This window comes from Hirundo rustica, chromosome 28, assembly GCF_015227805.2.
Source record: "Hirundo rustica isolate bHirRus1 chromosome 28, bHirRus1.pri.v3, whole genome shotgun sequence".
Taxonomy (NCBI): Eukaryota; Metazoa; Chordata; class Aves; order Passeriformes; family Hirundinidae; genus Hirundo; species Hirundo rustica.
The window spans coordinates 3,828,476-3,852,446 of NC_053477.1; the positions used below are offsets into that span (position 1 = coordinate 3,828,476).

Consider the following 23,971-nt stretch of genomic DNA (forward strand, 5'->3'; position numbering starts at 1 on the left):
CAAGAGCAGGATGAGCACCCCAGGAGCAGGATGAGCACCCTGGGAGGGTTGGGCAAGGACCCTGAAAATGGGATGAGCACCCCAGGAGTGGGATGAGCACCCCAAGAGCAGGAAGAGCACCCCAGAAGCAGGATGAGCACCCCAGGAGCGGGATGAGCACCCCAGGAAGGTTGGGCGAGCATCCTAAAAGCCGGATGAGCACCCCAAAAGCTGGCCAAGCACCCCAGGAAGGGTGGCCAAGCACCCCAAAAGAGGGATGAGCGCCCCGGGGAGGCTGTGTGAGCACCCTGGGATCAGGATGAGCGCCCCAGGAGCAGGATCAGCCCCCCCGGGGAGAGTTTGGGGAGCAGGCTGAGCCCCCCAGGGCGATGCGGGTGCCAAGGCACAGAGACACGACCCTGTCCCCCTGCAGCGTCCCTGCCTGGGACGTTCCAGCCCGGGAATGTCGCGGTGGGAACCGGGGCTGAGTGGATCCTGCTCATCCCGTGCTGCTCCTGCTGCTCCTGCAAACATCCCCATCCCCTCACAGCCCTCCCAGAACTCGCTTTAACGTCATTTTTAAGGATTTTAAGCATTCCCTGTGTCCGATGACCTCCACAGGGACACTCTGGGTGACTCTGCTCTGCTCCCTGTGCCCGCCAAGCCCCCGAATCCTCTTCCCCTTCACTTTTGGGGATCCCCTGCATCCAGGGCCCGTTCCCACCAGAGCCTCCTTCACCCCTTTACCCCGGCCGTTGTTTTCCTCCCCCATCAGGATCATCCCAGGATGTTTTCCTCCTTCTCCCTTATTGCAAAACCCACATCCAGCAGAACTTTCCTCCTCGAAGCAGATAAATAAACCCCGGAGAACCAGGCTGGCTCCGCGTCCCCGCTCTGCCCCCGGCCCCCTCGACACCCAGCGCATCCCAGGGACGGGAATTTGGGGAGCAGCTGCTGGATTCAGCTCCAACCTCAGGAGCCGGTCTCCCAAGAAAACAAACAAGCCGGGCTCTGGAATACTTTTTGTTTTCATCCTGCGCTCGGGCCGGGGAGGATGTTTGCGGGCCGAGTCCCTGGATGATGTCAATCCATGATGTCAGGATCCAGCCGTTGGTTTCCACCCTGAGATCGCCCCTTTCTCACGGAGCGCTCCGGGGAGCCGAGGCTCTCCGAGGAGGCTTTTCCCAGCCCCCGTTCCCACGCCGGGCTCCGCTCCCGGGATCCGGCTCCCTCGCAGCCGTGCCGGTGGCCCTGGAGGTCGCCGGCCACCAGAATTCCAGCCTGGAGCCCCACCTGGAAGAGGAGCCGAGCATCCCACGCCGGCCTGAGCGTCAGGATGGGGACGTGCTCTATCCCAGGAGCCCTGGGCGGGCGTCACCTGGCACGGGCACACGGATTCCAGCGCTCCCGCCCGCCCTGCGGGGCTGCCCTGGCATCCTGGAATGGCAGGTGGGCGATGCCGAGGCCTGGCACCGGCACAGCCCTGAGGGTGGGGGACACCGGGAGCTGCCAGGAGCATTCCTGGATCCCATCCTTGGCTCTCCGAGCCTTCCACCCCCAAAATCCCCACAGCACAGAGCGGCCCCAGCTCTTTGTTCAGGAAGTTTAGAACATGCAGCGCCTTATTTAAACTCAGCTGAGGTGTAGCTCTCACCTCTCCTCTCTCCTGCTTTTATTTTTTTTTTTTTCTGTTTCCAGGACCTTTTCCCCCATGGAACCAGGAGCAGTGACCCCCTCAGTGACCCCTGTGCAGCGAGTGACCGGCGCTGGATTGTCCCCTGCAGCTACAGTGACACAACCCAGGGCTCCTGGAGGGTGGCACCTCCTCTTCCCAGGGATGGGATCCCCCACTCCCAGCACCTCCTGGGGGGTTTCACTCGGATTTCCCCTGCCAGGACTCCCCGAGGTCCCCACAAACCTCCGGAAATCGGGACACTGGAATTATTGCACAAGGACCTGGGGGTGCTGCCAACTTTCTGTCACCTCCTCCATCTGCTCCGGCCTCGGGGAGGAGGCTGAGGGGGTCTGGGGGTCAGGGAGGGTTTGGGAGCGGACACCCCGGAGCTGCAGGAGGCCCTGGATGGATGCCCCACATCCCGGCCAGCTGCAGTTGCGCTCTCCCGGCAGGAGCAGCTTCCCCGGTGCCAGGAGTGGGAACGGGGGCTGGATCCAGGTGTGGGGGCACTGGGGGGCTGGTGGTCCCCGCTTTGGGGCCATCCTGAGGCGCCTGTGGGGCCGGTGGGCTCCCATTCCCAGGGGGATTGGATGGGCTGCTCCGTGCCCCTCCTCTCAGCCCCAGGCCAATGTCCTGGTCCCAATAACTCCCGGTCCTAATAAGGCCAGAATCCGAATGAAGACTGATCCTAATGAAATCCTGATTCTTGTATTACCAGCATCTCAGTCCTAATAATGTCTGATCCCAGTAACACCTGATCCCAGTAACACCAGTATCCCAATCCTAGCAACACCCGATCCTAATGACACCGACATCCCGATCCCAATAATCCCTGATCCCAAACAGTACAAGAATTCCCGTCCTAACAACACCTGAGCTTAATAATTCCTGCTCCCAACACCAGCTCCTTCATCCTAAAACCCCTGATAACTCCCGGTTCTTATCATGCCTGACCCTGATACCTCCCGATCCCAAACCCACGGGCATCCCTGTCCCGAATCATCCCAGTGCTAACGTTCCTGTCCTCGGGCAGCGTCTGGTGGCGCAGGCTGGCTCCAGGAATAGCTCCCGGACCCGATTCCTGCCCTTCTCCTTTATTCCGGCCTGGCAGAGCACAGAGCCATTTTTCAGGCCAGCCTGGCTCTGGCAGCAGCACGGAGCAGCTCAGGTCAGGCAGCCAAGCTCGGGGGGAGCGCTCCCGTGAGCTGGGACAGAAACCCCCCCAGAATTCCAGCTCGGAGCCCCTCAAGGCATTTTTTAAGGCAGGGGGGAAGGCGGGAGCGGGCGGGAGCGAAGAACTGGGACGGAGAATTGTGTTTTCTTTAAATGTCATGGTTTTGTTGGTTTTTTCTTTCTTTCTTTTTTTTTTTTTTTTTAAAGCTCGTTTTTGCACTTGGGTTTGGCGAAGCTGAGAAGAGACTTAAGTGACAAACCAGCTGTCCCCCGGCGCGGCGCAGACACCCCCGGCCCCACGCAGCCCCTCCAGCGCCGACCCCCGGACCCCTCCGAACCCCCCGCGCCCCAAAAATCGGGGGTGGGCTGCTTGGGGGCGGCCGCAGAGGCGTCGCCGATGCTCCCGGCGGGGCTGCGCCTGTCGGGGACGCTGCGAGGCGAAGCTGGCGCTGTGAGGGTGCTGCCGGGTGGGCGGGGGTCCCGCGGCACCCCCTGCCCACCCTGCGGGCTCTAAGCCCAGTAAACAGGGAGGAGGCTGCAGAGGATGCTGGCCGTGGTGCCCAGGAGGGAGCGGTCAGCCAGGGGCGCGGAGATCTTGTCCTCAACCTGGACGGGGGTGACAAGGGACGTCCTTCAGCGTCATCTTCATCATTCCTCACCGCGGGGAACCCCCCCAGCCCCCCCCGGCCCGGCCTGGCCCTCACCTGCCGGCGCTGGAAGGTCTCGACCACGGTGTCCAGCCCCGGGATGTTGTCCCTGTCCACGCGGGTCACGTAGCAGACGCGGCGCGCTTGGGGCCTGTAGCTCACCAGCAGCTGTTGGAAGCCAAAACCCGGCTCAGCTCCACCCCATCTCCCCCTCCCCGTGCCCCCCCCCCCGGAGCCCCCCACTCACATTCTTGTAATCATAGATGACGGTGGCCGCGTCCCCGTCGCCGCTGTCCAGGTAGAAAGTGGCCGCGTCCTCTTCCCAGGCCGGTCCAGCCCACAGCCCGCCCCGCAGGACCTGGAGGGGGGCGAGGGGGGAGCCTCAGAGCCTGCAGAGCCCCTTCCCCGCAGCACCGGGGGGTCCCTGGCGGCGCTGGGGCGGGGGGGGGTTCCCACTCACGGTGTCGGCGCAGCGGTCGGCGCTGAGCCGCATCAGCAGGGCGCCGGCGATGACGACCACCAGCAGCACCACCACGACCACGGCGATGAGCAGGCAGCGCAGGCGGCCGCAGCTCAGGAGCTTGCGGGGCAGGTAACAGAGCAGCCGAGGGACGAAGCACAGCGACTTCTTGAGGCAGCCGGAGCAGCCGGAGCAGCCGGGACACTTGGGACACTTGGGACAGCCGCAGCACTTGGGCAGGCAGCAGCACTTGGCGCAGCACCAGCTGCATTTGGTGCAGCATTTGGCGCAGCACGTGGCGCAGGGCAAGCAGCAGCCCGGGCAGCAGCAGCCGTTCCCCGAGTCCTGGGGGTGCGGGAGATTGAGGGGAGGGGAGGTCAGGGCGGGTGCAGGTGGGAGGTGAGGTCAGGGCGGGTGCAGGTGGGAGCTGGGGGATGCAGGGGTGGGTTGAGGTCTCATCCCGCTGCTCCTGGGCGCTGGGAATGCAGCATCCCGTGGTCCAAACCCCCGTCCCACAAAGCACCGGTGCCTTGCTGGGATAAACTGGGCCGAGCTGGCTGCAGGGACACCCCGGGGTGGCAGGGACTCACCTCCTCTTCAAGCACCACCTGCTTCATGCTGCTCTCCATGGCTGCTGCCTCCTCCTCCTCCTCCTCCTCTTCCTCCCATTCCCAGCCCAGCCTGCCTCCTGGGACTGGGAATTTTATACTGGGCCACCGGGGCGGGGGCCGGAGCGGCCCCTGTGAAGGGTTTGGTGTCCCCGGGGTGCAGTCGGGGCCTGGCATGTGACCCACTCCACCCGTGTTTGCTGAGCGCCCACTCCCAGCTGGATCCTCCTGGGAACCTGCTGCTCGAGAGGCTCCGAGGGCACTGGGTCGAGGACACTTGTCCCCGGGCACGGGGACTTCTCTGCTGCCCGGCAGCGAGGTGGCAGGGCCAAAGCAAACCCTCCAGGGTGGAGCATCCGGCCGTGGCCGCGGCCCGGGCGAGACCTGGCTCGTGTCCCTTCGCCAGCTCGGGCACCTGGAGCTGCTCGAGGAACAAAGGGGACATTAAAGATTTCCTGTAAGCCGCAGCGATGGGGTGGCAGCTGGGTCACCACGGCCCGGGGAAGCGTCCCTGACCCTCATTCTCGGCCCCGAGGCAGCTCGGACACCGCTGCTGGCGGCTTTTGGGGCTGGCAGAGACGTCCACGGTGTGGATTTTTTGGGGGTGAGGGGGTCCCAGCTCTGGCATGTCCCCCTCAGGTGGCAGGGGGACACTGTTGGGCCTTGGTTTTGCCCGCCCACGAGTTCCTCCTGCACCTTGGACCCCTCCAGCCGCCCCTGGGACCCCCACCACCCACAGCCAGCTTTTGAGGGGGCGAACGCTGCCTCTTTTCCCGGGGTGTCAAGGGCCACAAGAGTCCCTTGAGTGGCTCCTGGTTGTTTGTTCTCGGTCACCGTGGGAGCCCTGCTCACCTTTCCCAGCCCATGGCACCCTCTTCTCCCAGCTCCTTATCGCGGTCAGGGATTTTTGGGAAGCAGAGCCGCTGGCCCCGAGTCAGCACATGGAAATGTGCAACGTCCCTCCCATTCCCAGCAAAGTGTCACCCCCCCTGGAGCTGTGACCCCTCCCTCTCTGCCCCTGGCAGCGATTTTTGGGGACAACACTGAGTTTGCAGCTCTGGAGAGATCAAATCAACTTCCAGAGGTCTCCTTTTTCCCCTCCCAGCCTGGCTGCTTCCCTGTTTTTCAGTGCAGCACTTGGAAGCGGCCCCGGAGGTTGCTCCCAGCTGATGTGGGGCAAGAAGGGCTGGAATGGGTGGGAAAAGGGAGAGGAAGGGGATGAGGGGAGCTGGAGCTGGATCGTGGTGTCTGTGGGCCTGGCTCCCACTGGGGACGTGGCACCGTCCCTCTGTCCCCACCTGCACGAGGAGGGGATGGGGTTGGGAGAGTTTTCTGAAGGTCTGGAAGCGCAGAGGCTGCTGCTTCCACCTCACCCTCCATCCTCCAAACTGGGGGGGCACAGGTGGGGACACTGAGGGGGCACAGGTGGGGACACTGAGGGGGCAGAGGTGGGGACACTGAGGGGGCACAGGTGGGGACACTGGGAGGCACAGACGGGGACAAGGGCAGCATCGCGTGCAGCTGTGCTGCTGCCCCCCGCGTTCCATCCCTCCCGAGCCCCCCGAGCCCCAACATGAGGGATTCCCCTCGCCACCCCGCACCCCGCCAGGCCACACCCCTGGGACACCGTGTCCCTGTCCCCAGCGCGCAGGAAGGCCGAGAGCACCACTCGCAGGCGGGGGCACAGGCTTTACTTTGTAGACAGAAGAGAAACCCAAAGCAAAACCCACTTTTTTTTTTTTCTTTCTTTTTTTTCTTTTTTTTTTAGGGTGAGAGCGGTGGGAAAGCCGCGACAGCGGGTGGAGCACCCCGGTGGCGGGGTGGCTGTCCCCGGGGTGGGGACGAGGAGGAGGAGGAGGAGAGATTCCCGAGTATCCCTCCTGGAAGGCAGCGTGTGGGACAGCGACATCCCCGCCTCGATGGGAGCTGCTCCTACGCCCAGAACACGGGCACGGCGCTGCAGAGGATGTTGATGGTGGTGCCCAGGATGGAGCGGTCAGCCAGGGGCACGGCCTTGTCCTCATCCTGCAGGACAGAGAACGCAGCCGCCGCTGCCACCCTCGGCGGCCACAGTGTCCCCTCCAGAGGGGACAAACCCCCGGCCCCACCGTTCCCAGCTGGCAGGGCTCGGGCCGTGCTGAGCCCATCCCCATCCCCATCCCCGTCCCCGCGGGGCTGTCACCGCTCACCTGGCGGCGCTGGAAGCTCTCGGTGACAGCGTCCAGCCCCGGGACGTTGTCCTTGTCCACGCGGGTGATGTAGCAGGCGCGCTGACGCCAGGACCTGTAGCCGACCAGCAGCTGTTTGCAGACAGAGCCGGCTCAGCCGGGCTCAGCGCCGCCCTGTCCCCGCGGTCCCCGTCCCCGGGTCCCCGCGCACCTTGCCGTAGTCGTACACCACGGCGGCGGAGGCGTTGAGCCCGTCCCGCACCGCGAACGTCCCGGTCCTTTCCTTCTTGTTCATGGCGAGCTGCTGCGGGGTCCCCTCGCCATCCAGCCCGTGGATGGTCATTCTCAACACCTGCCGGGGAGGGGGGAGAGGAGCTCAGGGAGCTGCGGTGCCATCCCAAGCCCCCTCCCCGCGCCGGTGGCACCGCAGGTCCCCTCCCTGCCCTCACCGTCTCGGCGTGTGACTCGCTGAGGTGCAGCCCCAGCAGCAGGAAGGTGACGTTGACCACCACGAGGGCCACCACCACCAGCGCCACCAGCAGCAGGAGGCTCTTGAGCTCGTGGGGGACGCAGGGCGGGCGCGGGGACTCGCTGTACCTCTGTCGGGGACAACGGGGACAGCGCCCGGCTGAGCCTCCAGCGCCCGGGGTGGCAGCGGGGGCTCAGCCCCACGCCCGGGGTGGGCGGTGGGTGCTCCTCACCGGAGGTGCCTCCTCCATCAGCGCCTCTTTGGAGCTGTCGTCCATCTCTCCGAGCTCTCCTGTCCCTCTGCCAGCCCGGGCCCGGGGGGATTTATAGGATCCGGCGCGGCCGGGGGAGGTTGAGGCCACTCCAGCTGCCACTTGTGCTGTTTGCCGAGCACAGAGAAGAGCCAGGGAGGGGACACAAAACCCCACGAGAGCCCTTCCCTGGCATTTCTGGGGCTGCCAAGGCAAACAGTGAGCACTGCCCACCCTCCTCACCCAGCCCTGGACCCCATCACGTACCCGGGCGGGGCTGCGCCCCGGTTCTGCACGGGCAGCTGTGTGTGCCCCCCCCCGGGGCAGGGAAGGAGCTGGCTGCACTCATTGTTCCCTCTGGCGCTGCGCCAGGGACGGCGCAGATGGGCGCCTGGCATGGGAGAGATGGGTGCCAGGGACGGACGGGTGCCCGGGCTGCCGCGGGTGGGTGCCCAGAGCGCTGCGGCCACCGCGGGCAGGGAGCCGGGGCGGGCAGCGCCGCAGCGCCGAGGTGGGGGAGGCACTGCGGGGGTGTCACCGCTGTTCTGTCCTGTCCTGTCCTCTCCTGTCCTGTCCCCCCCGTTCCGCGCACCCCCAAGAGCACCCGGCGGCCGCCACCCCGCCGTGGAACCCCGAGTTCGCTGGCTGCCGCGCACGGCCACGCGTGCACGGGGATGCTGGCGCTGTCACTCAGCCGCATCCCTCCCTCCCTTCCTCCCTCCCTCCTTCCTTCCCTCCTCTCCCTCCCTCCCTCCCGCAGCACCGGGCATGGTGTGCTGCAGAGCCGCGGGTCAGGCGCCCGCAGCCTCCGCCGCTTCTCCTCCGCGCTGAGATCCCCAGGGAAACAACAACAACAACAAAAAAAAATAAAGGAGGAAAAGGTTTTTCCACAGCTCTCGGGCACAGCGGCGTTGGGATAAATCAGGGGTAAGGCCAGGGCGTGATGGAGCTGCGGCGCGGGAGGAGGATGCTGAGGGACCAGCTCCCCGCTCGCCCCCTCCTCCTCCTCCTCCTGGCCGTGGCCTGGCTCTGGCTGCCGGCGGAGGGGCGGCGGCCCCCCCGGCCCCCCCCGTGCCCCCCGACCTGCTCCTGCACCCGGGACACGGCGTTCTGCGTGGACTCCAAGGCTGTGCCCAAGAACCTGCCCCCCGAGGTCATCTCGCTGTGAGTAACCGGGGTGGGGACGGGGACGGCGTCACGGCCCGGCAGCTGCAGGGGCTGCTGGCTGTCCTGGAGGGGCAGGGACACCCCGGGGACGGGGACGGCGTCACGGCCCGGCAGCTGCAGGGGCTGCTGGCTGTCCTGGAGGGGCAGGGACACCCCGGGGACGGGGACAGCGTCACGGCCCGGCAGTGGCAGGGGCTGCTGGCTGTCCTGGAGGGGCAGGGACACCCCTGCTGCGCTGCATCGGGGGGGCGAACGCGGGCTGCTGTCAGTGTGGGGGGCTCTGGGGCAAGGAGGAGGCTGGGGACAGCCCGGGACCTGTCCCTGTGCCCTGCGGTGCTGGCACACGCAGCCATCCATCAGCGCCAGGCTGAGCCGGGCTGCCGCCTGTCCCCGCCGCGACCTTGGCACCAGAACCCCGAGGGGACACGGCTGTGACCTTGGGGGCGGCATCCCCAAGGGGGGCACGAATGGCGGGTGGGGGGGGGGGGGGGTGTCCTGTGGAGGGTCCCTGGGGACGCGGCTGTCCCCCGGAGCCTGGCACGGGGCTGTGTGCCAGGTGTGGGTGCTCACACCTGTGTGCGTGTGCTTACACACCCGCTCGTGCGCGTTTACACACGCGTGTGCGCGCATGGCCCCGGGCCAGGGGTGCCGCAGGGCGTGGGCAGCCCGCGGCCGGTGCCACCCGCTGTCCCCTCAGCCGTCCCCACACGGGGCAGGGGCCACCGGTGCCCCTGTGCCACATCCCGGCGCCCCTCACGGGCAGGCAGCAGGTGACACGGGGCTGGCTCTGGGGGGCCCGGGGGTGGCAGCGCCATCCCCTCAGCTGAAGCTCCGTCTCTCCCGCAGGACCATGGTGAACGCGGCCTTCACGGAGATCCGGGAGGCGGCTTTCGCCCACATCCCCTCCCTGCAGTTCCTGTAGGTCTCCCGTGCCCCCCGCCCGGCACCCCGGAGCTCCCCTCGGTGCCCGCCCTGCCCAGCCCGGCGCTGACGCCTCCTCCTCCTGTCTCTCTCTTTTTGCAGCCTCCTCAACTCCAACAAGTTCACGCTGATCGGGGACAATGCCTTCGCCGGGCTGTCGCACCTGCAGTACCTGTGTGTGACACGGGGACGCGGGGACAGGGAGGGCACAGGGGGGCTCGGGATGGCCCCGTCACCGTCCGCTCCCCTTCCAGGTTCATTGAGAACAACGACATCCAGGCGCTCTCCAAGGCCACTTTCCGTGGGCTCAAGTCCCTGACACACCTGTGAGTGCCTGGGGGACGCGGCGGGGGTGGCCCTGTCCCTTCGTGGCTGTCAGGGATGTGTCACCTCCACCACCCTTCCTGTCCCCCAGGTCCTTGGCCAACAACAACTTGCAGACGCTGCCGCGGGACCTCTTCAAGCCGCTGGACATCCTGAGTGACCTGTGAGGCTGCCACAGCTCCGGGGACACCGGGGACACCGGGGACACCAGGCTGGGGAGAGGGTGACATCCCAGGGGTCAGGGTTTGGGCAGGGTGCTGTGTTCTGGGGTGACTTGATGCCATCAGTGGGGACTTTGGGACACTGAGCTGGGAGAGAGTGACATCCCAGTGGGTGCTGGGGGTGACTCGGTGACAGCCCTGGGACACTGAGCTGGGAGAGGGTGACACCCCAGTGGGTGCTGGGGGTGACTCGGTGCCACCCCTGGACACTGAGCTGGGAGTGGGTGACATCCCAGTGGGTGCTGGGGGTGACTCTGTGCCAGCCCTGGGACACTGAGCTGGGACAAGGTGACATCCTGGTGGGTGCTGGGGGTGACTCTGTGCCAGCCCTGGGACACTGAGCTGGGAGTGGGTGACATCCCAGTGGGTGCTGGGGGTGACTCTGTGCCAGCCCTGGGACACTGAGCTGGGACAAGGTGACATCCTGGTGGGTGCTGGGGGTGACTCGGTGCCACCCCTGGCAGGGACCTCCGTGGCAACACGCTGGCCTGTGACTGCAAGATCAAGTGGCTGGTGGAGTGGCTGGAGAGCACCAACACCACGGTCCCCGCCATCTTCTGCAGCAGCCCCGGGCAGTTCGAGGGACAGCGGATCCGGGACCTGGCGCTGGGTGACTTCCAGTGCATCACCACGGGTAAGGTGCCGCCATCACCTGTCACCTGTCACTTGTCACCTCACTCCTGGGTGTTCAGACCCTCACTGCCGCCTCTCCCCGCTCCAGATTTCGTCATGCACCAGGTCCTGCCCTTCCAGGCGGTGTCGGCCGAGCCCTTCACCTACGACAGCGACCTGTACGTGGCCCTGGCGCAGCCGAGCGCCAGCAGCTGCTCCATCCTCAAGTGGGACTACGTGGAGCGCAAACTCCGCGACTTCGACCGCATCCCCGGTGAGGAATCGGGCTGGGCGCTCCCCTGCCGGGCTGGGACCCTCTCCGGGGTGACCCGGGGCGGGCACAGCCCCGGCGTGACGCGGTTTTGCCGTCAGCTCACTCGGCGGTGCACTGCAAGCCCATCGTGGCGCAGGAGCAGCTCTACGTGGTGGTGGCGCAGCTCTTCGGCGGCTCCTACATCTACCGCTGGGACACGGCCGTGGACAAGTTCATCAAGATCCAGGACATCGACAGCCAGAAGATCCGCAAGCCCAACGACATCGAGGCCTTCCAGATCGAGGGCGACTGGTACTTCGTCATCGCCGACAGCTCCAAGGCCGGCTCCACCAGCCTCTACCGCCTCAACCAGAACGGGTTTTACTCCCACCAAGCCCTCCACGCCTGGCACCGCGACACCGACGTGGAGTACGTGGAGAACGACGGGAAGCCGCGGCTGATCATCTCCAGCAGCTCGCAGGCGCCCGTCATCTACCAGTGGAGCCGGGCGCAGAAGCAGTTCGTGCCGCAGGGCGAGGTGGGCGAGACGCTGGACGTGCAGATGGTCAAGCACTTCAGGGCCAAGCGGGACCAGTTCCTGTGCCTCAGCCGCTACATCGGCGACTCCAAGGTGGTGCGCTGGGAAGGGCAGCGCTTCGTGGAGGTGCAGACGCTGCCGAGCCGCGGCTCCATGGTGATGCAGCCCTTCGCCGTGGGGCAGCGGCAGTACCTGGCGCTGGGCAGCGACTTCTCCTTCACCCACGTCTACCTGTGGGAAGAGGAGAAGCAGAAGTTCGCCAAGTTCCAGGAGCTGTCGGTGCAGGCGCCTCGGGCCTTCCGGGCCGTGCCGGCGGCCGACGTGCAGCTGCTGCTGGCGCCCAGCTTCAAGGCCAACACGCTGGTGTACCGGCACGTGGTGGTGGACCTCAGCCTGTAGCCGGCACCCGGAGAGCCGCCGGTCGTGCATGTGCCCGCCGCCCCTCGATCCTCCCCGGGCACCCCGCCTCGTCCCAGCCCCTCCACCTTCACTCAGGCTCACGGTGCCTCAGTTTCCCCGCGGCGCCGCCGGTTTGGCCCTGCGGGATGCAGGGAGGGAGGCTGGGACACCCCTTGTCCCGCAGAGCTGCACCCCTGGGGGCGTGGGGAGGGCTGGGGGGGCTGGGAGGTGGTGGCAGGAAAGGAGGGGGGACAGGGATGTGGCGGGAGGGGTCCTGGGGGCGTTCCCAGGACGCTGAGGGACTTTGGGATGCTCCAAAGTGGGTGGGATGGCCAAAGTGGGTGGGGTGGGGTGGCCTGAGGAGGACGGGGCTCTCCGAGGTGGGTGCTGATGGGACGGTGAGGATGATGATGATGGGATGGTCTGGGATGGCCCAAGGCGGATGTAGGTGGGATGGTGAGGATGATGATGGTGGGATGGTGAGGATGATGATGGTGGGATGGTGAGGATGATGATGGTGGGACGGTGAGGATGATGATGATGGGATGCTCCGTGGTGGGTGCAGATGGGACGGTGAGGATGATGATGGGATGCCCCAAACACAATGGGATCCTCTGAGGTGGAAGCAGATGGGATGCCCCAAACATGATGGGACACTCCAGGATGCTCTGAGGTGGGTGCAGGTGGGGTGATGATGATGATGGGATGTCCTGAGGATGATGATGATGATGGGATACCCTGAGGATGATGATGATGACGGGATGCCCCGAGGTGGATGCAGATCCCCGAGGACAGCGGAACGCTCGAGGCCAGCAGCTCCTGCCCCTCTCCGTGCCCATCCAGCAGCTCCCCGTGCCCCTGGCCCCAGCGTGCCAGGGGGTGTCCGTGCCCACCAACCCCCCCAATAAACACACTGTGCCCCCCAGCCCTGCCCGGGTGTCCTTCCAGCCGCGGGGTGCGCGCTCTTCCCAACATTCCCGCACCAGGGAATGGGAAATTCCTCATTTTAGGGCGCTCCAGGCCCCGCACGCGGTGTTTTTTTTCCAGCAGAAGCCTTGGCCCGGGTGCGGGTGGGAAGCGGGAGGTGTTTCCCCAGGGAGGGGAGTCCCCGCTGGACTGGTTTTCCAGGGGAGCTTTTCCCTGGCTGCCGGGTGTATAAATATGCATGTGAAAAACCACCAATTAAAGGCACGGATAAAGATCCTCTCTGGCAGGGAAGAGGCGCCTCCGGGGCGCGGGTGGGGTTGGGGAGCAGCATGGCTTCTCCCGGGGCATTGCCGCCAGTCCCTGCCTCAGTTTCCCCGGCAGGGAAAAAGCGGGTTTGAAAGCACGGGGAGCACTCCAGGAGGGTTCTGGCGCTTCCAGGGTGGCCGTGACCGGGAATTTGGGAAACCCTGGATCAGACCTGGGCTTCCAGGGCCAAGGGGGAGGTTGCCCAAAGAGGAGGTTCAAGCAGATTAGATTTTCTCGGGAGCATCTCTCAGGGCTCCACTCTCACGGTGGAGCGCTCCACATCGTCCATCAGAGCACCAAAAAAGCATCACATCCCCTCCAGACCCCCCAAAAAATCCTTTAACATCAATCAGAGCGGCTCTCCCCTCCCTTCCCTACCAGTTCATTGCTTTAAAAATTGTATGTTTTAATATAGAAAAAAAATATATATTAAGGAATTTATTTTTTGTGTGTTATGGAATATTTAATATATGTTCCATATTAATATACAGGACATAAGTAACATATTAATTAATATACTTACATTATTAATATGCAATATATTAATATATATACACTATCTATTAATATATAATATTCAATATATTAGGGGAATTTTAAGCAAGACATTTTTTAGGCATGTTCAGTGTATTCTATACTGATATTTAACATATTTAGGGAACTTATAATTTTTTATTATTTTATAAAGCTGGGACTCTCCGCGCTTCCCGTGAGTCACGCTATTAAAGGGGCGCCGTTGCCCTTTTAAGGGCATTGCCCTTTTAAGAAGCTCCCGTTGCCCTTTTAAGGGCATTGCCCTTTTAAGAGGCTCCGTTGCCGCTTTAAGAGCGGCCGGTGGGGCCCGCACAGCGCCTGCGCCGCTCAGTTGCTGCAACTTTCAAGTTTTTTGGATTCTCTCCCTCGGGGTTCGGGGGAGATTTGGGGGGGATTTGGGAGCCCCAGGGGTGGGGCGCAGCGCCCACCGCAGCATGGTGTCGTGGATCCTCTGCCGGGTCATTGAGTGAGCGGGGTGACGGGGGCGTAACGGGCGCTCTAACGGAGGAGGGGCTGCAGGGCGGGGGCGTCCCGGGGGGGATCGCGGCCATCCCCGATCCTCTGTCCCCCCCTCCGGGTATTCCTTTAAATGGGGATCCCCGTGCTGGGAGAGAGAGAGCCCAGGCGGGGTTTGGGGGGCGCGACCCCAAATTTCTTGTAGGGGGATAACCACCACCATCCCCACCCCACCCCAAACGTGCCACCCCCCCCCCCCCCCCCCAAAAAAAATGGATCCCCGAGCTGCTGCTGGTCCTCGCTGCCCGTCCTGGGGAGGGTGATCACGGCCTGGGGTCCCCCTGCATCACCCATGGGTGGGGGTCCCCTGTATCAGCTGGGGAGGGTCCCTGCACCATCTGGGTCAGGGAGGGTCCCCACGTTGCCTGGCGGGGTCCCTGTCACGGGGGCACGAGGTGGGAATTTGGGGGTGCTTGGCACCGGGGACCGAGCCCGTGGGCACCGGGGACCGAGCCCGTGGGGACCGGGCACCGAGCCCGTGGGCACCGGGGACCGAGCCCGTGGGCACCGAGCCCGTGGGCACCGAGCCCGTGGGCACCGGGGACCGAGCCCGTGGGCACCGAGCCCGTGGGCACCGAGCCCGTGGGCACCGGGGACCGAGCCCGTGCGCTGCCGCCTCCCCCTGCCCCGCCCCGACAGGTCGGGCCGGTCCCGTGGCCGTGGCAGTGACGCCGTGCTCGTGGCTGATCCTCCCGGGAGGCTCCCGGAGCCTTTTCCCGGTCTCGCCGGGCCCGGGATGGTGCTGGAGGGGCTCCCGGGCAGGCTCCGGCGCTGGGGCCGGCGGCTCTGCTGCTCCCTGCTCCTGCTGCTCTACGCGGGGTGGCCGCGCTGCCTCACCCCCGCTCTGCGTTACAGGCTGCTTTTCGGGATGCTCTACCCGGCCTACGCCTCCTACAAGGCAGTGAAGACGAAAAACATCCGGGAATACGTGAGTCGAGTGCCCGGGGAGCCCTTTGCCGGGCTCCGATCCTCCTTCTCCCAGTCTCCAGTCCCTCCTTTCCAATCTCCGGTTCCCCATTTCCAGGCTTCAGTCCCGATTTCTGGGGTTCAGCACCCCTTTTCCCAGTCTCCAGTTCCTCAATTCCAGTCTCCAGTTCCCCAATTCCGGTCTCCAGTCCCCATTTCTGGGGTTCAGCACCCCTTTTCCCAATCTCCAGTTTCCCTTTTCCCAGTCTCCAGTCCCCATTTCTGGGGTTCAGCACCCCTTTTCCCAGTCTCCAGCCCCCTCTGATGGTCTCCCCACGGCTCCCCAGGTGCGGTGGATGATGTACTGGATCATCTTCGCTCTCTTCATGGCCACGGAGACCTTCACCGATCTCCTCATCTCCTGGTGAGCCTGGGGAGGGGCTCTGGCCGTCCCCACGCCCCCAGAGCTGATGTGTGGGGGGAACGGGAGGTGCCTTCGGAGCCCCCCCGAATCTCCAGCCGCTCTCCTCGCCCAGGTTCCCCTTCTACTACGAGGTGAAGATGGCTTTTGTCATCTGGCTGCTGTCCCCGTACACGCGGGGGGCCAGCCTGCTCTACCGCCGCTTCGTGCACCCCACGCTGGCCCGCAAGGAGAAGGTACAAAGTCCCCCAATTCCCGGGATTTTGGGGCTCCTCCCTGCCCAGCCTGCTTCAGACCCAGCCCGGGCTGGGCTGGTGATGGTGTGGGGAGGTGACAATGCCCTGGGAGGTGACAACGCTCAGGGCCACTGCAATGCCGCAGGAAGATGATGGTGCCCAGGGTTGTTGTGATGTCCCTGGAGGTGACAATGCCCTGGGAGGTGACAATGCCCCAGGACATGGCATTACCCTGGGAGGTGACAATGCTCAGGGACATTGCAATGCCCCAGGACAATTCCCAGGGTTGTTGTGATGTCCCTGGAGGTGACAATGCCCCGGGAGGTGACAATGCCCCAGGACATGGTGATTTCCCTGGGAGGTGACAAGGCTCAGGGAATGCCCCAGGACATGGCATTACCCTGGGAGGTGACAACGGCTCAGGGACATCGCAATGCCCCAGGACGATTCCCAGGGTTGTTGTGATGTCCCTGGGGCTGACAACGCCCCGGGAGGTGACAATGCCCCAGGCCACCACCCCTCTCGTCCCTCAGGACATCGACGCGTTCCTCGCCCAGGCCCGGGAGCGCGGCTACCAGACCCTGCTGCGCTTCGGCAAGAGGGGCCTCAACCTGGCGGCCACCGCCGCCGTCCAGGCGGCCACCAAGGTACCGGGGGAGGAAATCCCACCCCGGCAGGGTGACGGGACGGGGCGACATCCCCTGCGTCGTGCCGCGCTCATGCCCGTCCCCTCCGTGTCCCCCGACGCAGAGCCAGGGCGCGCTGGCCGGGCGGCTCCGCAGCTTCAGCGCGCAGGACCTGCGCTCCCTGCGCCGCCTGAGCCCCGCGCGCTTCCAGGACCCGCTGTACCTGGAGGAGCAGGAGAGCCCCCGGCAGCCCCTGGGTGAGGAACCGGGGGGTCACAGCGAGGGGGGCGTCCAGCAAAGCCCGGGCGGCCGTGCTGGGAGCTGGCGTGTCCCCGTTGTCCCCAGCCTACGGCAGCAGCCGCTGCTACGAGAGCGAGACGGACGATGAGGAGCTGTGGTCGGACTCGCAGGTGTCCCCTCCGTCGTCCCCGCGCCGGGATCCCAAAGCCCTGTCCCGCAGCCAGAGCCTGCGATGCCTGAGGAAGAACCCGGGAAAAGAGGTGCTGTGGGAGGGGGACGCGCGTGGGGCCGCGTGAGGGGGTCCTGACCTGTCCCCATCCCTGTCCCTGCCCAGGGCTCTTCCCGGCTCCTGCGCAGCCGAGCCAAGAGGAAAGCGGCTGCGTCGGAGCAGGACAGCTGAAAATCCCGGGAAACCTCTGCCAAGGAGGCTGGAGAGGAATTCGGTGCTGCGGCGTCAGGAGGGAGCGGTGGCTCCCGCGTCCCCGGGGTGGCTCCCGCGCCCCCGGTGCTCCTCACACTGTAAACCCCTTCCGTGACCTCTGTGGTGCCTCCAGGAGTGGGGAGCAGCTCATTCCCTGCTCTCCCAGACCCCCGCAGCTCGGCGCCGGCGCCTCTGGTGTGGGGTCTGCCCGCTCCTTTTCCCCCGTGCCGTGAACACTACACGCTCCCACCGTCTCCTGCTGCCTTATTCCCGACATTCCCGTTCCCCCGGGAGCCGGGGGTGGATGTGTCCCGTCCCTCTGAAGCCAAAGCCGTGGCCCCTGCCCGGGGTGCCCCCCCAGACACAGACTGACACCCCCATACTTGAACCCGGAGCGCCGGGCAGCACACGGCTTTTAACGTTCCCCTCTCCCGAAAAAGAGGATTTTGTACACGGAAAAATAAACGTTGTTTTGGACTTTGGGAAGGAGGAGTTGTCCCTTCCACGGGAAGCGTCCTGGGATTGGTTTTTTTTCTTCTCTTGGGGGAAGATCTGAGACTCCTCACCCATGTTCCAGGATCACAGGTCGCAGCCCCAGACTCCTCCAGGAAAGCTCCCTGAGATTTTTTTGCCTTTGGAGGAAGCTGGACCCTCAGGGATCCATCCATCCAAGATTCCCTCCAGGCACCTCCCAGAGGCTTTCCCCCTGTATTTCATGTTCCAGAATCCCCCACAGCATCCCCAGACTCCTCCAGGAAACCTTCCCGAGATTTTTTTTTTTCCCTTTGGAAGGATCCATCCAAGACTCCCTCCTGGCATCTCCCAGAGGCTTTCCCCCTGTATTTCATGTTCCAGAATCCCCGACAGCATCCCCAAACTCCTCCAGGGAGACGATTTTTCTCCTCCTCGGGAATCCACCCCGAGGACCTTTCACCACCCGCTTCACGCCCCCCCCCCCCTCCCCCGCCCCGAGTCCCCCATTCCCAAAGTCCCCTGGAATCCGGGATCCCTGCAGTAGCCGCGTCCCCCACGGCGCGGCAGCAGCAGCCGGCACAACCCCGCGCCGTCCCCTCTCCATCTCCCCATCCCACCGCAATCCCGTCCCGGGGGGTCTCATCCCCACACGCACAGGGGAGGGGAGGGGGGTGGCACAAGGTGACTCTGTCGCCTGCCCTGGCCCCGGCTGCCCGCCTGTCCCGCGGTGCCCCCGCTCCCTGGCATCAATCCCCTCGCTCCCAATCCTCGCTGCCCTCTCCCCTGGGGCCAAAGCCGTATTTTTAGCCCTTGGCTGCCGCCCGCTCTCGGGGGTCTTCCCAGGGCAGCGAGAGCGTCCGGCCCCTGCCCGGGCAGGGGTGTTGGAGCAGATTAGGTGGAGGTGGTTGGATTAGCCCCGTAAAACTGCCTGGGAGACGATTACTTAAAGCAGCGGGGAAGGAAGGCTGGGTGGGGACAGCGAGGGCCAGGGGGCTGCCTGTAATCCCCCCAAAGCCGCTTAGGGAGCGCGGTTCCTCCAAGGATACGGCCCGGGGAGGCAGCTGGGGGTCAAAGGGGGGGCGCTCCCGTGGTGGGGTACTCCCAGGTGTGCTAAGGGAGGGGGGCAGCGGCGTTGGAACCTCGGTGCTGCGTCCCCAGGGTGTGCGGGGTCGGGGATTGCCAGGGCGGGGGAACTGAGGCACGGCATCGGCGCCTTGCGAGAGGGGGAAAAAACGGGGTGCTGGGAAGGACCGAGGAGTTCTGGGGTGCTGGGAAGGACCGAGGAGTTTTGGGGTGCCGGGAAGGACCAAGGCGTTTTGGTGTCTGGGAAAGAACAGGGAGTTTTGGTGTCCTGCTTCGGTAGATCCGTGTGTCCCCCCAGGGGATGAAACCCAAGGAGGGGACAGGAGCGGGGCGGGGTGGCACAGCCCGTCCCCCCGGGGCTGAGGCAGCTCCGGCGGCGGTGCCAGCGCTGATCCCAGCTGTGTCAGCGCACGGGCCAGTGCCAGGCTGCCTCAGCAAAGCCCTAATCCCGCCCGGCTCGCCTGGCACCGCCCCAGCGCAGCAGCAGTTTAAGCGCCTGACCTGAGCTCGCCCGCTGCCGCCGTGCCCTCCGGGGAGGGGGCGCCGGGCTGAGCCCCGCCTGGCACCGCTGCCGGGACCCCCCCGTCCCACCCCGGGGCGGCGTTTGGATCGCTGGGGCGGGGGGGTTTGGAGGAGGTCACGGAGATGCTCCAAAACTGGAGCCCCTCTGGGGTTTTAGAAGAGCTGGGGGCGCTCGCCTGGAGAGGGAAAGCTCCAGGGAGAGCTCGGAGCCTAAAGGGGCTCCGGGAGAGCTGGAGAGGGGCTGGGGACGAGGGATGGAGGCACAGGACACAGGGAACGGCTCCCTGCCTGCATCCTCGGGAGCTGACGCAGGGCTGCTCCTTCTCTCAGCTGACAGCGGCCGGTGCTGTGCTGCCAACCCCGGGCCGGGCACTGCCTGTTCCTGGAGGGCAGCAGGAGCCGGTGCCCGAGGGTTTCACCCACCCCCGTCCCTCCCCGGGCACTGCAGGCTCAGGGAAATCGAGGTCCTGGTTCCCCAATGGGATTTTCCCTCCCCGGGGAAGCTGCTGGGTGCTTGGGGTGCCACCCCTGCACTCCTCTCCCCTCATCCCCCCGAGCTGCTTGTGGGGGCTGGCAGCAGCCCGAGCCCCCCCAGACCCACCCTGGTGACACCCAGGGACATCCACCGCGTTCCTGCCACCCCCTCCTCCTTCCCCTGCCCCATCCCCACTGCTCCAACCCCGCTGCCCGTGCTGTGGGATGCTCCAGCCATCCCTGGGCTGCCTTTACCCACCCGGAGGGGGCAGTTTGGGGGTCCCAGGTGAGGGTGTGACCCCCCCCCGGATCCCCCCGGGGCTGTGCCCTGCCTGAGTCAGCCGTGGCGGGCGGGATCCATGTGAGGCCGCGCACACATGGCTCCCCGCGCGGCAGGCACCCAGCTGTATTTTTAGCAGGCGGTATCAAAAGCATAATTATGTCTGTTGTTTAAACGCAGCCTCTTTTCTGGCAGCCCCGGGAGCTCTCAGCTGCCTCCCCGCCGCAGAGGGCAGGGAGGGCGGGCTGAGGAGCCGCGGGCGGGGGGGTGACACCGAAAATCCCCCCCCTGGCCCCTTCCCCGGCGCTGCCGTGCAGGTGAGAGCTCCCCTCCTCCTTCTGGGGGGGCTCCTGCTGCGCCCCCACTCTATCCTCAAGCCCCCACGCTGTCCTCAAGCCCCCACGCTGTCCTAAAACACGCACATCCCCCCCCCACCCAAGGCTGCCGGTGAGCCGCTGGTGAGGATGAGGATGAGGAGGAGGAGGAGGAGGATGGCGAGGAAGAGGATGACGGGTGGGAAGCGCGGCGCTGGCGGGAGGGGTCGGGAAGAGGGCGTTCGAGGTGACGGGAGTGTGGGAGGACGCCGCGGAAGGAACGCTGCCGCTGCGGCTCCCCCGCTCCTCCCCGCAGCCGCCTGTCCCCCCGGGGACCCGGCTGTCCCCAGCCAGCCCGCGCCGCCACCGCGGAAAGCCCCGGCTCCGCGGCCCGGCCGTGACACCGCGGCCGTGGCGCCGAGGATTTTTTTTGGGGAGCGCGATCCCCAGGCTCGTGCCCGCTCCCTGCGGCCGCCGCGGGGGAAACTGAGGCAGGACATCTCCAGCCGCCGAGGGAAACTGAGGCAGCCAGCGGGCGCCGTCCCGTGTCACCGCATCGGCTGCCCGGCGGCGCGGGGTGGGGACACCGGAGGGGCCCGCGGGAGCCCCCGGGCGCTGCCAGGTGGGTGCTGCCAGGAGCTCGGGCAGCTGCCAGCCCCGCCGGGCGCCCTGCAGGTGGCAGCGGGCTGCCCGTGTCCCTGGCTGCCGTCCTAAGCCCCTTGGCCCCGGGGTGAGCTTTTAATGACATCAAGGTATTTGGAGCCGGTTCCTGGCGCTGGGTAAACAGGAGTCCCGGGCACGTGGAGGGAGGGGGGCACAGGACGGGCACCGTGCCCCCGCACGCCGGGACGGCCGGATCTGCCCCGGGGAGGGAAGGAGGGCACGGCGGCATCCGGCAGCATCCATCCGTCGCTCTCCGGGTCCTCCCCCTGGCACGGGGGACGGCGGCTGAGGTGGGCTGGCTGCGACATCCCGCGGTGCCCCGTGACACCGGGGACCAGCCGCCGCTTCTCCTCGCTCCGTCCGCGCCGAGCTTCGCCTTGAGGGGAGCCGGGGCTACCCGGGCTGGGCCGGGCGAGCTGGGGCTGTCGGGGAGCGGCCCCAGCCCGGGGAGGAGCGGTTCGTGTGTCCCCGGCGGAGAAGCGAGCGGGATTAGCGATGCTTACTCACCTCCCCGGGGAAAAGCGGGAGATTAAGGTCGGGAGAAGTGCCCGAGCCTGCGGACGGGGCCCGGTGAGGCTGGCCGGGATCGGAACCGGCACCGGGGAGGGTGTCCAGGCCCCGCCGTACCGGCAGCCAGGGCTGGAGGGGAGCGCAGGCTGCCAGAGCAGTTGGGCTGTGGCCCTAATTCCCAGAAAGCTGCTCGTGTGGGAGTGAGTGTCCTCCCGTGCCCTCCGCTCCGCCGCAGCCTCCAGACTCCTGAAGGTTTGACGTGGGTTTTTTCTTTTTTCTTTTTTTTTTTTTTTTTTTTTTTTTTTTTTTTTTAATTTAAGCGCCGGGTGCAGATTGACAAAAGCTCTGGCGGCCATCGCGCCCCGTGCTGGGCACGGGGAGGGGTTCGGGGCTTCTTCCTCTGCCTGCGCCCTCAGCTTCCTCACCTGCGCCGCGGTGGAGGCAGGTAGGTGCGTGCCGGGCTCTGCGCCGGGGCTGGGAGGAGGAAGGAGGAGGAGGAGGAGGAGGAGGAGGAGGAGGAGGAGGAGGAGGAAGGGCTGAGGTTCTGTGTGTGCACAGTGGACTCCGGGCAAGCCGGAGCGGGGATCCATTTTGCATGAGGAAAAAGCTGGATTTGGGGGTTCTTCCCCGGGCGGTTCGTGGGTCTGGGGGTGCGCGTGTCCTCCTGGAGGTGCCCCACTCCAGGCAGGATCCTGGGCTGCTGCGACATCCAGCAGAGAGGTTTTGGGGCGCCGGGACCCTCACCCGCCCCCTCCCGCAGCGCTGGATCATTCTGGGAATCCCCTGTCCCGCAGGATCCCAGGGGACACCGTGGGGACACTGTCCCTCCGCCCCTCGTCCCCACGGCGTCCCCTCCCCACGCCGTGGGGCGGAGCGGGGCAGGGATGCCAAAGGCTCCAGTTCGGGAGTTTCCGGCCTCCCGTTCTGGCCAGCGCTGGGTGTTGCCGTCCCTCTGCTCGCCCTCCGATTTGGGGGGGAAAAAACGAGGATTTCGGAGCTCTGTGTCGAGCCACAGAGGCAGAACCCCCTCGAGGGTCACCTCCCCGAGCTGGCACAACTCGAGCCTGGCCCGGACCCCCCCCGGTTCACCCTGGGGACCCTCTGTGGGTGATGCTGGAGGTTGTGGGGGCAGGCAGGGATCCTGCTCCTGGGTCGGGGGGGCAGTGCCTGAGCCCCAGCACAGCGTCCCAGAGCGCGGCCACCCCGTGGGGACAGCGCCGGCCCTGGGAGGGCTCCACCGGCGCCCCAGGCTCCCCGGCACTCCGAGGGCAGCGTGGCGTGGGGAGGGGACAGCGCCCAGGGATGCTGCCCCGGTGCACGGTGGGAAATTCCCACCGCTCGTCCCTCCATCATCCCCCTGCTCCTTGCCCCAGCCACGGACCCTCCCTGGGGGCTTCCAGCGTGGTTCGACCCTCCCCTGTGCCCACCCGTCCCCTCCCTCGCCACATTCGCGACATCCCCGGGCACCCCCGGGCCCCCCGGGCCGCTGCAGACCCTTCCCCGGGGGTCCCGCCCGCCTGCCAGCGCCGTCATCCCAGAGGAACGGAGGGAGGGAACGGGAAGAGTTCGTCTTTCAGCGCCTTCTCATCGCAGGCAGGCGCGGGCTCTCCCTCGCCCCGAGCCCTGTCTGGGTCCCCTCCCTGTTCCCTGGCACCCACTGGGTGCAGCGAGCAGCGCCCGGGCGCCGCTGCCCCCCAGACCCGTCCTGGGCTCGGGGAGGGGGGGTCCCGCACGGCCCAGCGAGCCGTGCCCGGAAAGGGTTAACCCCCGCGGGACCGGAGCTCTTCGCGGCTCCCGAGGGGCCTGGCCCGTGCCCCCCGCTGTGCCCAGGGTGGGGTTTGTGTGAGGCGGGCACGTCCTGGGGGCTCCGCCTGGGAGACCCCCCCCAGATCCACTCCTCGCTCTCCAGGGTTTGTCCTCACGACAAGGGGCCGGTGGGTTTGGGGTGAGGGGGGCCTGGGGCTGGGGGTCTTCGGGCTTGGGGATAGTGTGGGGAGAGCCCACAAGGTCCCAGGTTTTGGGTGATGGCTGCAGGGCACGGCTGGGATCTGAGATCCTGGTGGGCACAGGATTTGTGGGACCCTGGTGGGCACAGCTGGGATTTGTGTGATCCTGGCTGGCACAGTTGGCGTGGGTGTGACCCTGGTGGGCTGCAGGGCACGGCTGGGATCTGTGTGACCCTGGTGCGCACAGCTGGGATCTGTGTGACCCGGGTGGCTGCAGCTGGGATCTGTGTGACCCTGGAGCACACATCTGGGATCTGTGTGACCCCGGTGGCTGCAGCTGGGATCTGTGTGACCCTGGTGGGCACAGCTGGGATCTGTGTGACCCTGGTGGGCTGCAGGGCAGGGTTCACCCCCCCGCCTACTCCCTCCCCATCCCAGGTCAGCCTGGCACGCTCAGGATGCTTCCACATCATCCCCGCGCTCCCCAGGGCCCCTCTGCCCCCCTTGGAGCACACCCTGCTCCTCCCACCTGCCCGCTGCGGGGTCTGCAGCGAGGCAGAGGAGCTCTGGACCGTGACCTGAGGCCGCATCCGTAACCTTTGGCCAAAGCCGAAGGCGTTTGGGCCGCTGGGGACTCACATCCTATAGGATGCTCCGTGCTGGACATGCCCCCAGCAGCTCCCCAGCACCAGCGCAGGGACTTTTGGC

The 23,971-nt window shown here is 66.1% G+C and overlaps 4 protein-coding genes across 4 annotated transcripts; 2 read left to right on the forward strand and 2 right to left on the reverse strand.

Annotated features, from left to right (window-relative positions):
• Positions 1–3,281: 3,281 nt before the first annotated feature.
• On the reverse strand, positions 3,282–4,563 carry LOC120763971 (pulmonary surfactant-associated protein C-like). The gene is made up of 5 exons (XM_040087607.2): positions 4,525–4,563; positions 3,935–4,279; positions 3,722–3,832; positions 3,532–3,642; positions 3,282–3,433 (listed from the first exon to the last, which is right to left on the reverse strand). Exons 1-5 carry the CDS (start codon positions 4,561–4,563, stop codon positions 3,338–3,340), a joined length of 702 nt encoding a protein of 233 aa, XP_039943541.1. The 3' UTR covers positions 3,282–3,337.
• Positions 4,564–6,280: 1,717 nt separating this feature from the next.
• LOC120764018 (pulmonary surfactant-associated protein C-like) lies at positions 6,281–7,850 on the reverse strand. Its single transcript, XM_040087693.2, has 5 exons — positions 7,412–7,850; positions 7,160–7,309; positions 6,922–7,062; positions 6,732–6,842; positions 6,281–6,567 (listed from the first exon to the last, which is right to left on the reverse strand). The coding sequence occupies exons 1-5, from the start codon at positions 7,454–7,456 to the stop codon at positions 6,475–6,477; spliced, it is 540 nt and encodes a 179-aa protein (XP_039943627.1). The 5' UTR covers positions 7,457–7,850; the 3' UTR covers positions 6,281–6,474.
• Positions 7,851–8,161: 311 nt separating this feature from the next.
• On the forward strand, positions 8,162–12,072 carry LGI3 (leucine rich repeat LGI family member 3). Its single transcript, XM_040087671.2, has 8 exons — positions 8,162–8,593; positions 9,443–9,514; positions 9,620–9,691; positions 9,772–9,843; positions 9,933–10,004; positions 10,527–10,696; positions 10,784–10,948; positions 11,047–12,072. Exons 1-8 carry the CDS (start codon positions 8,373–8,375, stop codon positions 11,862–11,864), a joined length of 1,662 nt encoding a protein of 553 aa, XP_039943605.1. The 5' UTR covers positions 8,162–8,372; the 3' UTR covers positions 11,865–12,072.
• Positions 12,073–13,939: 1,867 nt separating this feature from the next.
• On the forward strand, positions 13,940–17,505 carry REEP4 (receptor accessory protein 4). Its single transcript, XM_040087739.2, has 8 exons — positions 13,940–14,097; positions 15,003–15,075; positions 15,401–15,477; positions 15,590–15,710; positions 16,244–16,357; positions 16,461–16,593; positions 16,682–16,836; positions 16,911–17,505. The coding sequence occupies exons 1-8, from the start codon at positions 14,066–14,068 to the stop codon at positions 16,974–16,976; spliced, it is 771 nt and encodes a 256-aa protein (XP_039943673.1). The 5' UTR covers positions 13,940–14,065; the 3' UTR covers positions 16,977–17,505.
• The last annotated feature ends 6,466 nt before the right edge of the window (positions 17,506–23,971 follow it).

What these genes read in the sequence shown, in the direction of transcription:
- LGI3 (XM_040087671.2), top strand. Translation starts at nt 8,373, where the DNA reads ATGGAGCTGCGGCGCGGGAGGAGGATGCTGAGGGACCAGCTCCCCGCT. An exon ending in CCCCCCGAGGTCATCTCGCT is followed by an intron (nt 8,594 to 9,442) that starts GTGAGTAACCGG and finishes TCTCTCCCGCAG; the next exon opens with GACCATGGTGAACGCGGCCT. An exon ending in CTGTCGCACCTGCAGTACCT is followed by an intron (nt 9,692 to 9,771) that starts GTGTGTGACACG and finishes CTCCCCTTCCAG; the next exon opens with GTTCATTGAGAACAACGACA.
- REEP4 (XM_040087739.2), top strand. Translation starts at nt 14,066, where the DNA reads ATGGTGTCGTGGATCCTCTGCCGGGTCATTGA. An exon ending in CGAAAAACATCCGGGAATAC is followed by an intron (nt 15,076 to 15,400) that starts GTGAGTCGAGTG and finishes ACGGCTCCCCAG; the next exon opens with GTGCGGTGGATGATGTACTG. An exon ending in GGAAGAACCCGGGAAAAGAG is followed by an intron (nt 16,837 to 16,910) that starts GTGCTGTGGGAG and finishes GTCCCTGCCCAG; the next exon opens with GGCTCTTCCCGGCTCCTGCG.
- LOC120763971 (XM_040087607.2), bottom strand. Translation starts at nt 4,563, where the DNA reads ATGGAGAGCAGCATGAAGCAGGTGGTGCTTGAAGAGGAG. An exon ending in TCATCTATGATTACAAGAAT is followed by an intron (nt 3,643 to 3,721) that starts GTGAGTGGGGGG and finishes GGCTTCCAACAG; the next exon opens with CTGCTGGTGAGCTACAGGCC. An exon ending in AGACCTTCCAGCGCCGGCAG is followed by an intron (nt 3,434 to 3,531) that starts GTGAGGGCCAGG and finishes ACCCCCGTCCAG; the next exon opens with GTTGAGGACAAGATCTCCGC.
- LOC120764018 (XM_040087693.2), bottom strand. Translation starts at nt 7,456, where the DNA reads ATGGACGACAGCTCCAAAGAGGCGCTGATGGAGGAGGCACCTCCG. An exon ending in TGGTGTACGACTACGGCAAG is followed by an intron (nt 6,843 to 6,921) that starts GTGCGCGGGGAC and finishes GTCTGCAAACAG; the next exon opens with CTGCTGGTCGGCTACAGGTC. An exon ending in AGAGCTTCCAGCGCCGCCAG is followed by an intron (nt 6,568 to 6,731) that starts GTGAGCGGTGAC and finishes TCTGTCCTGCAG; the next exon opens with GATGAGGACAAGGCCGTGCC.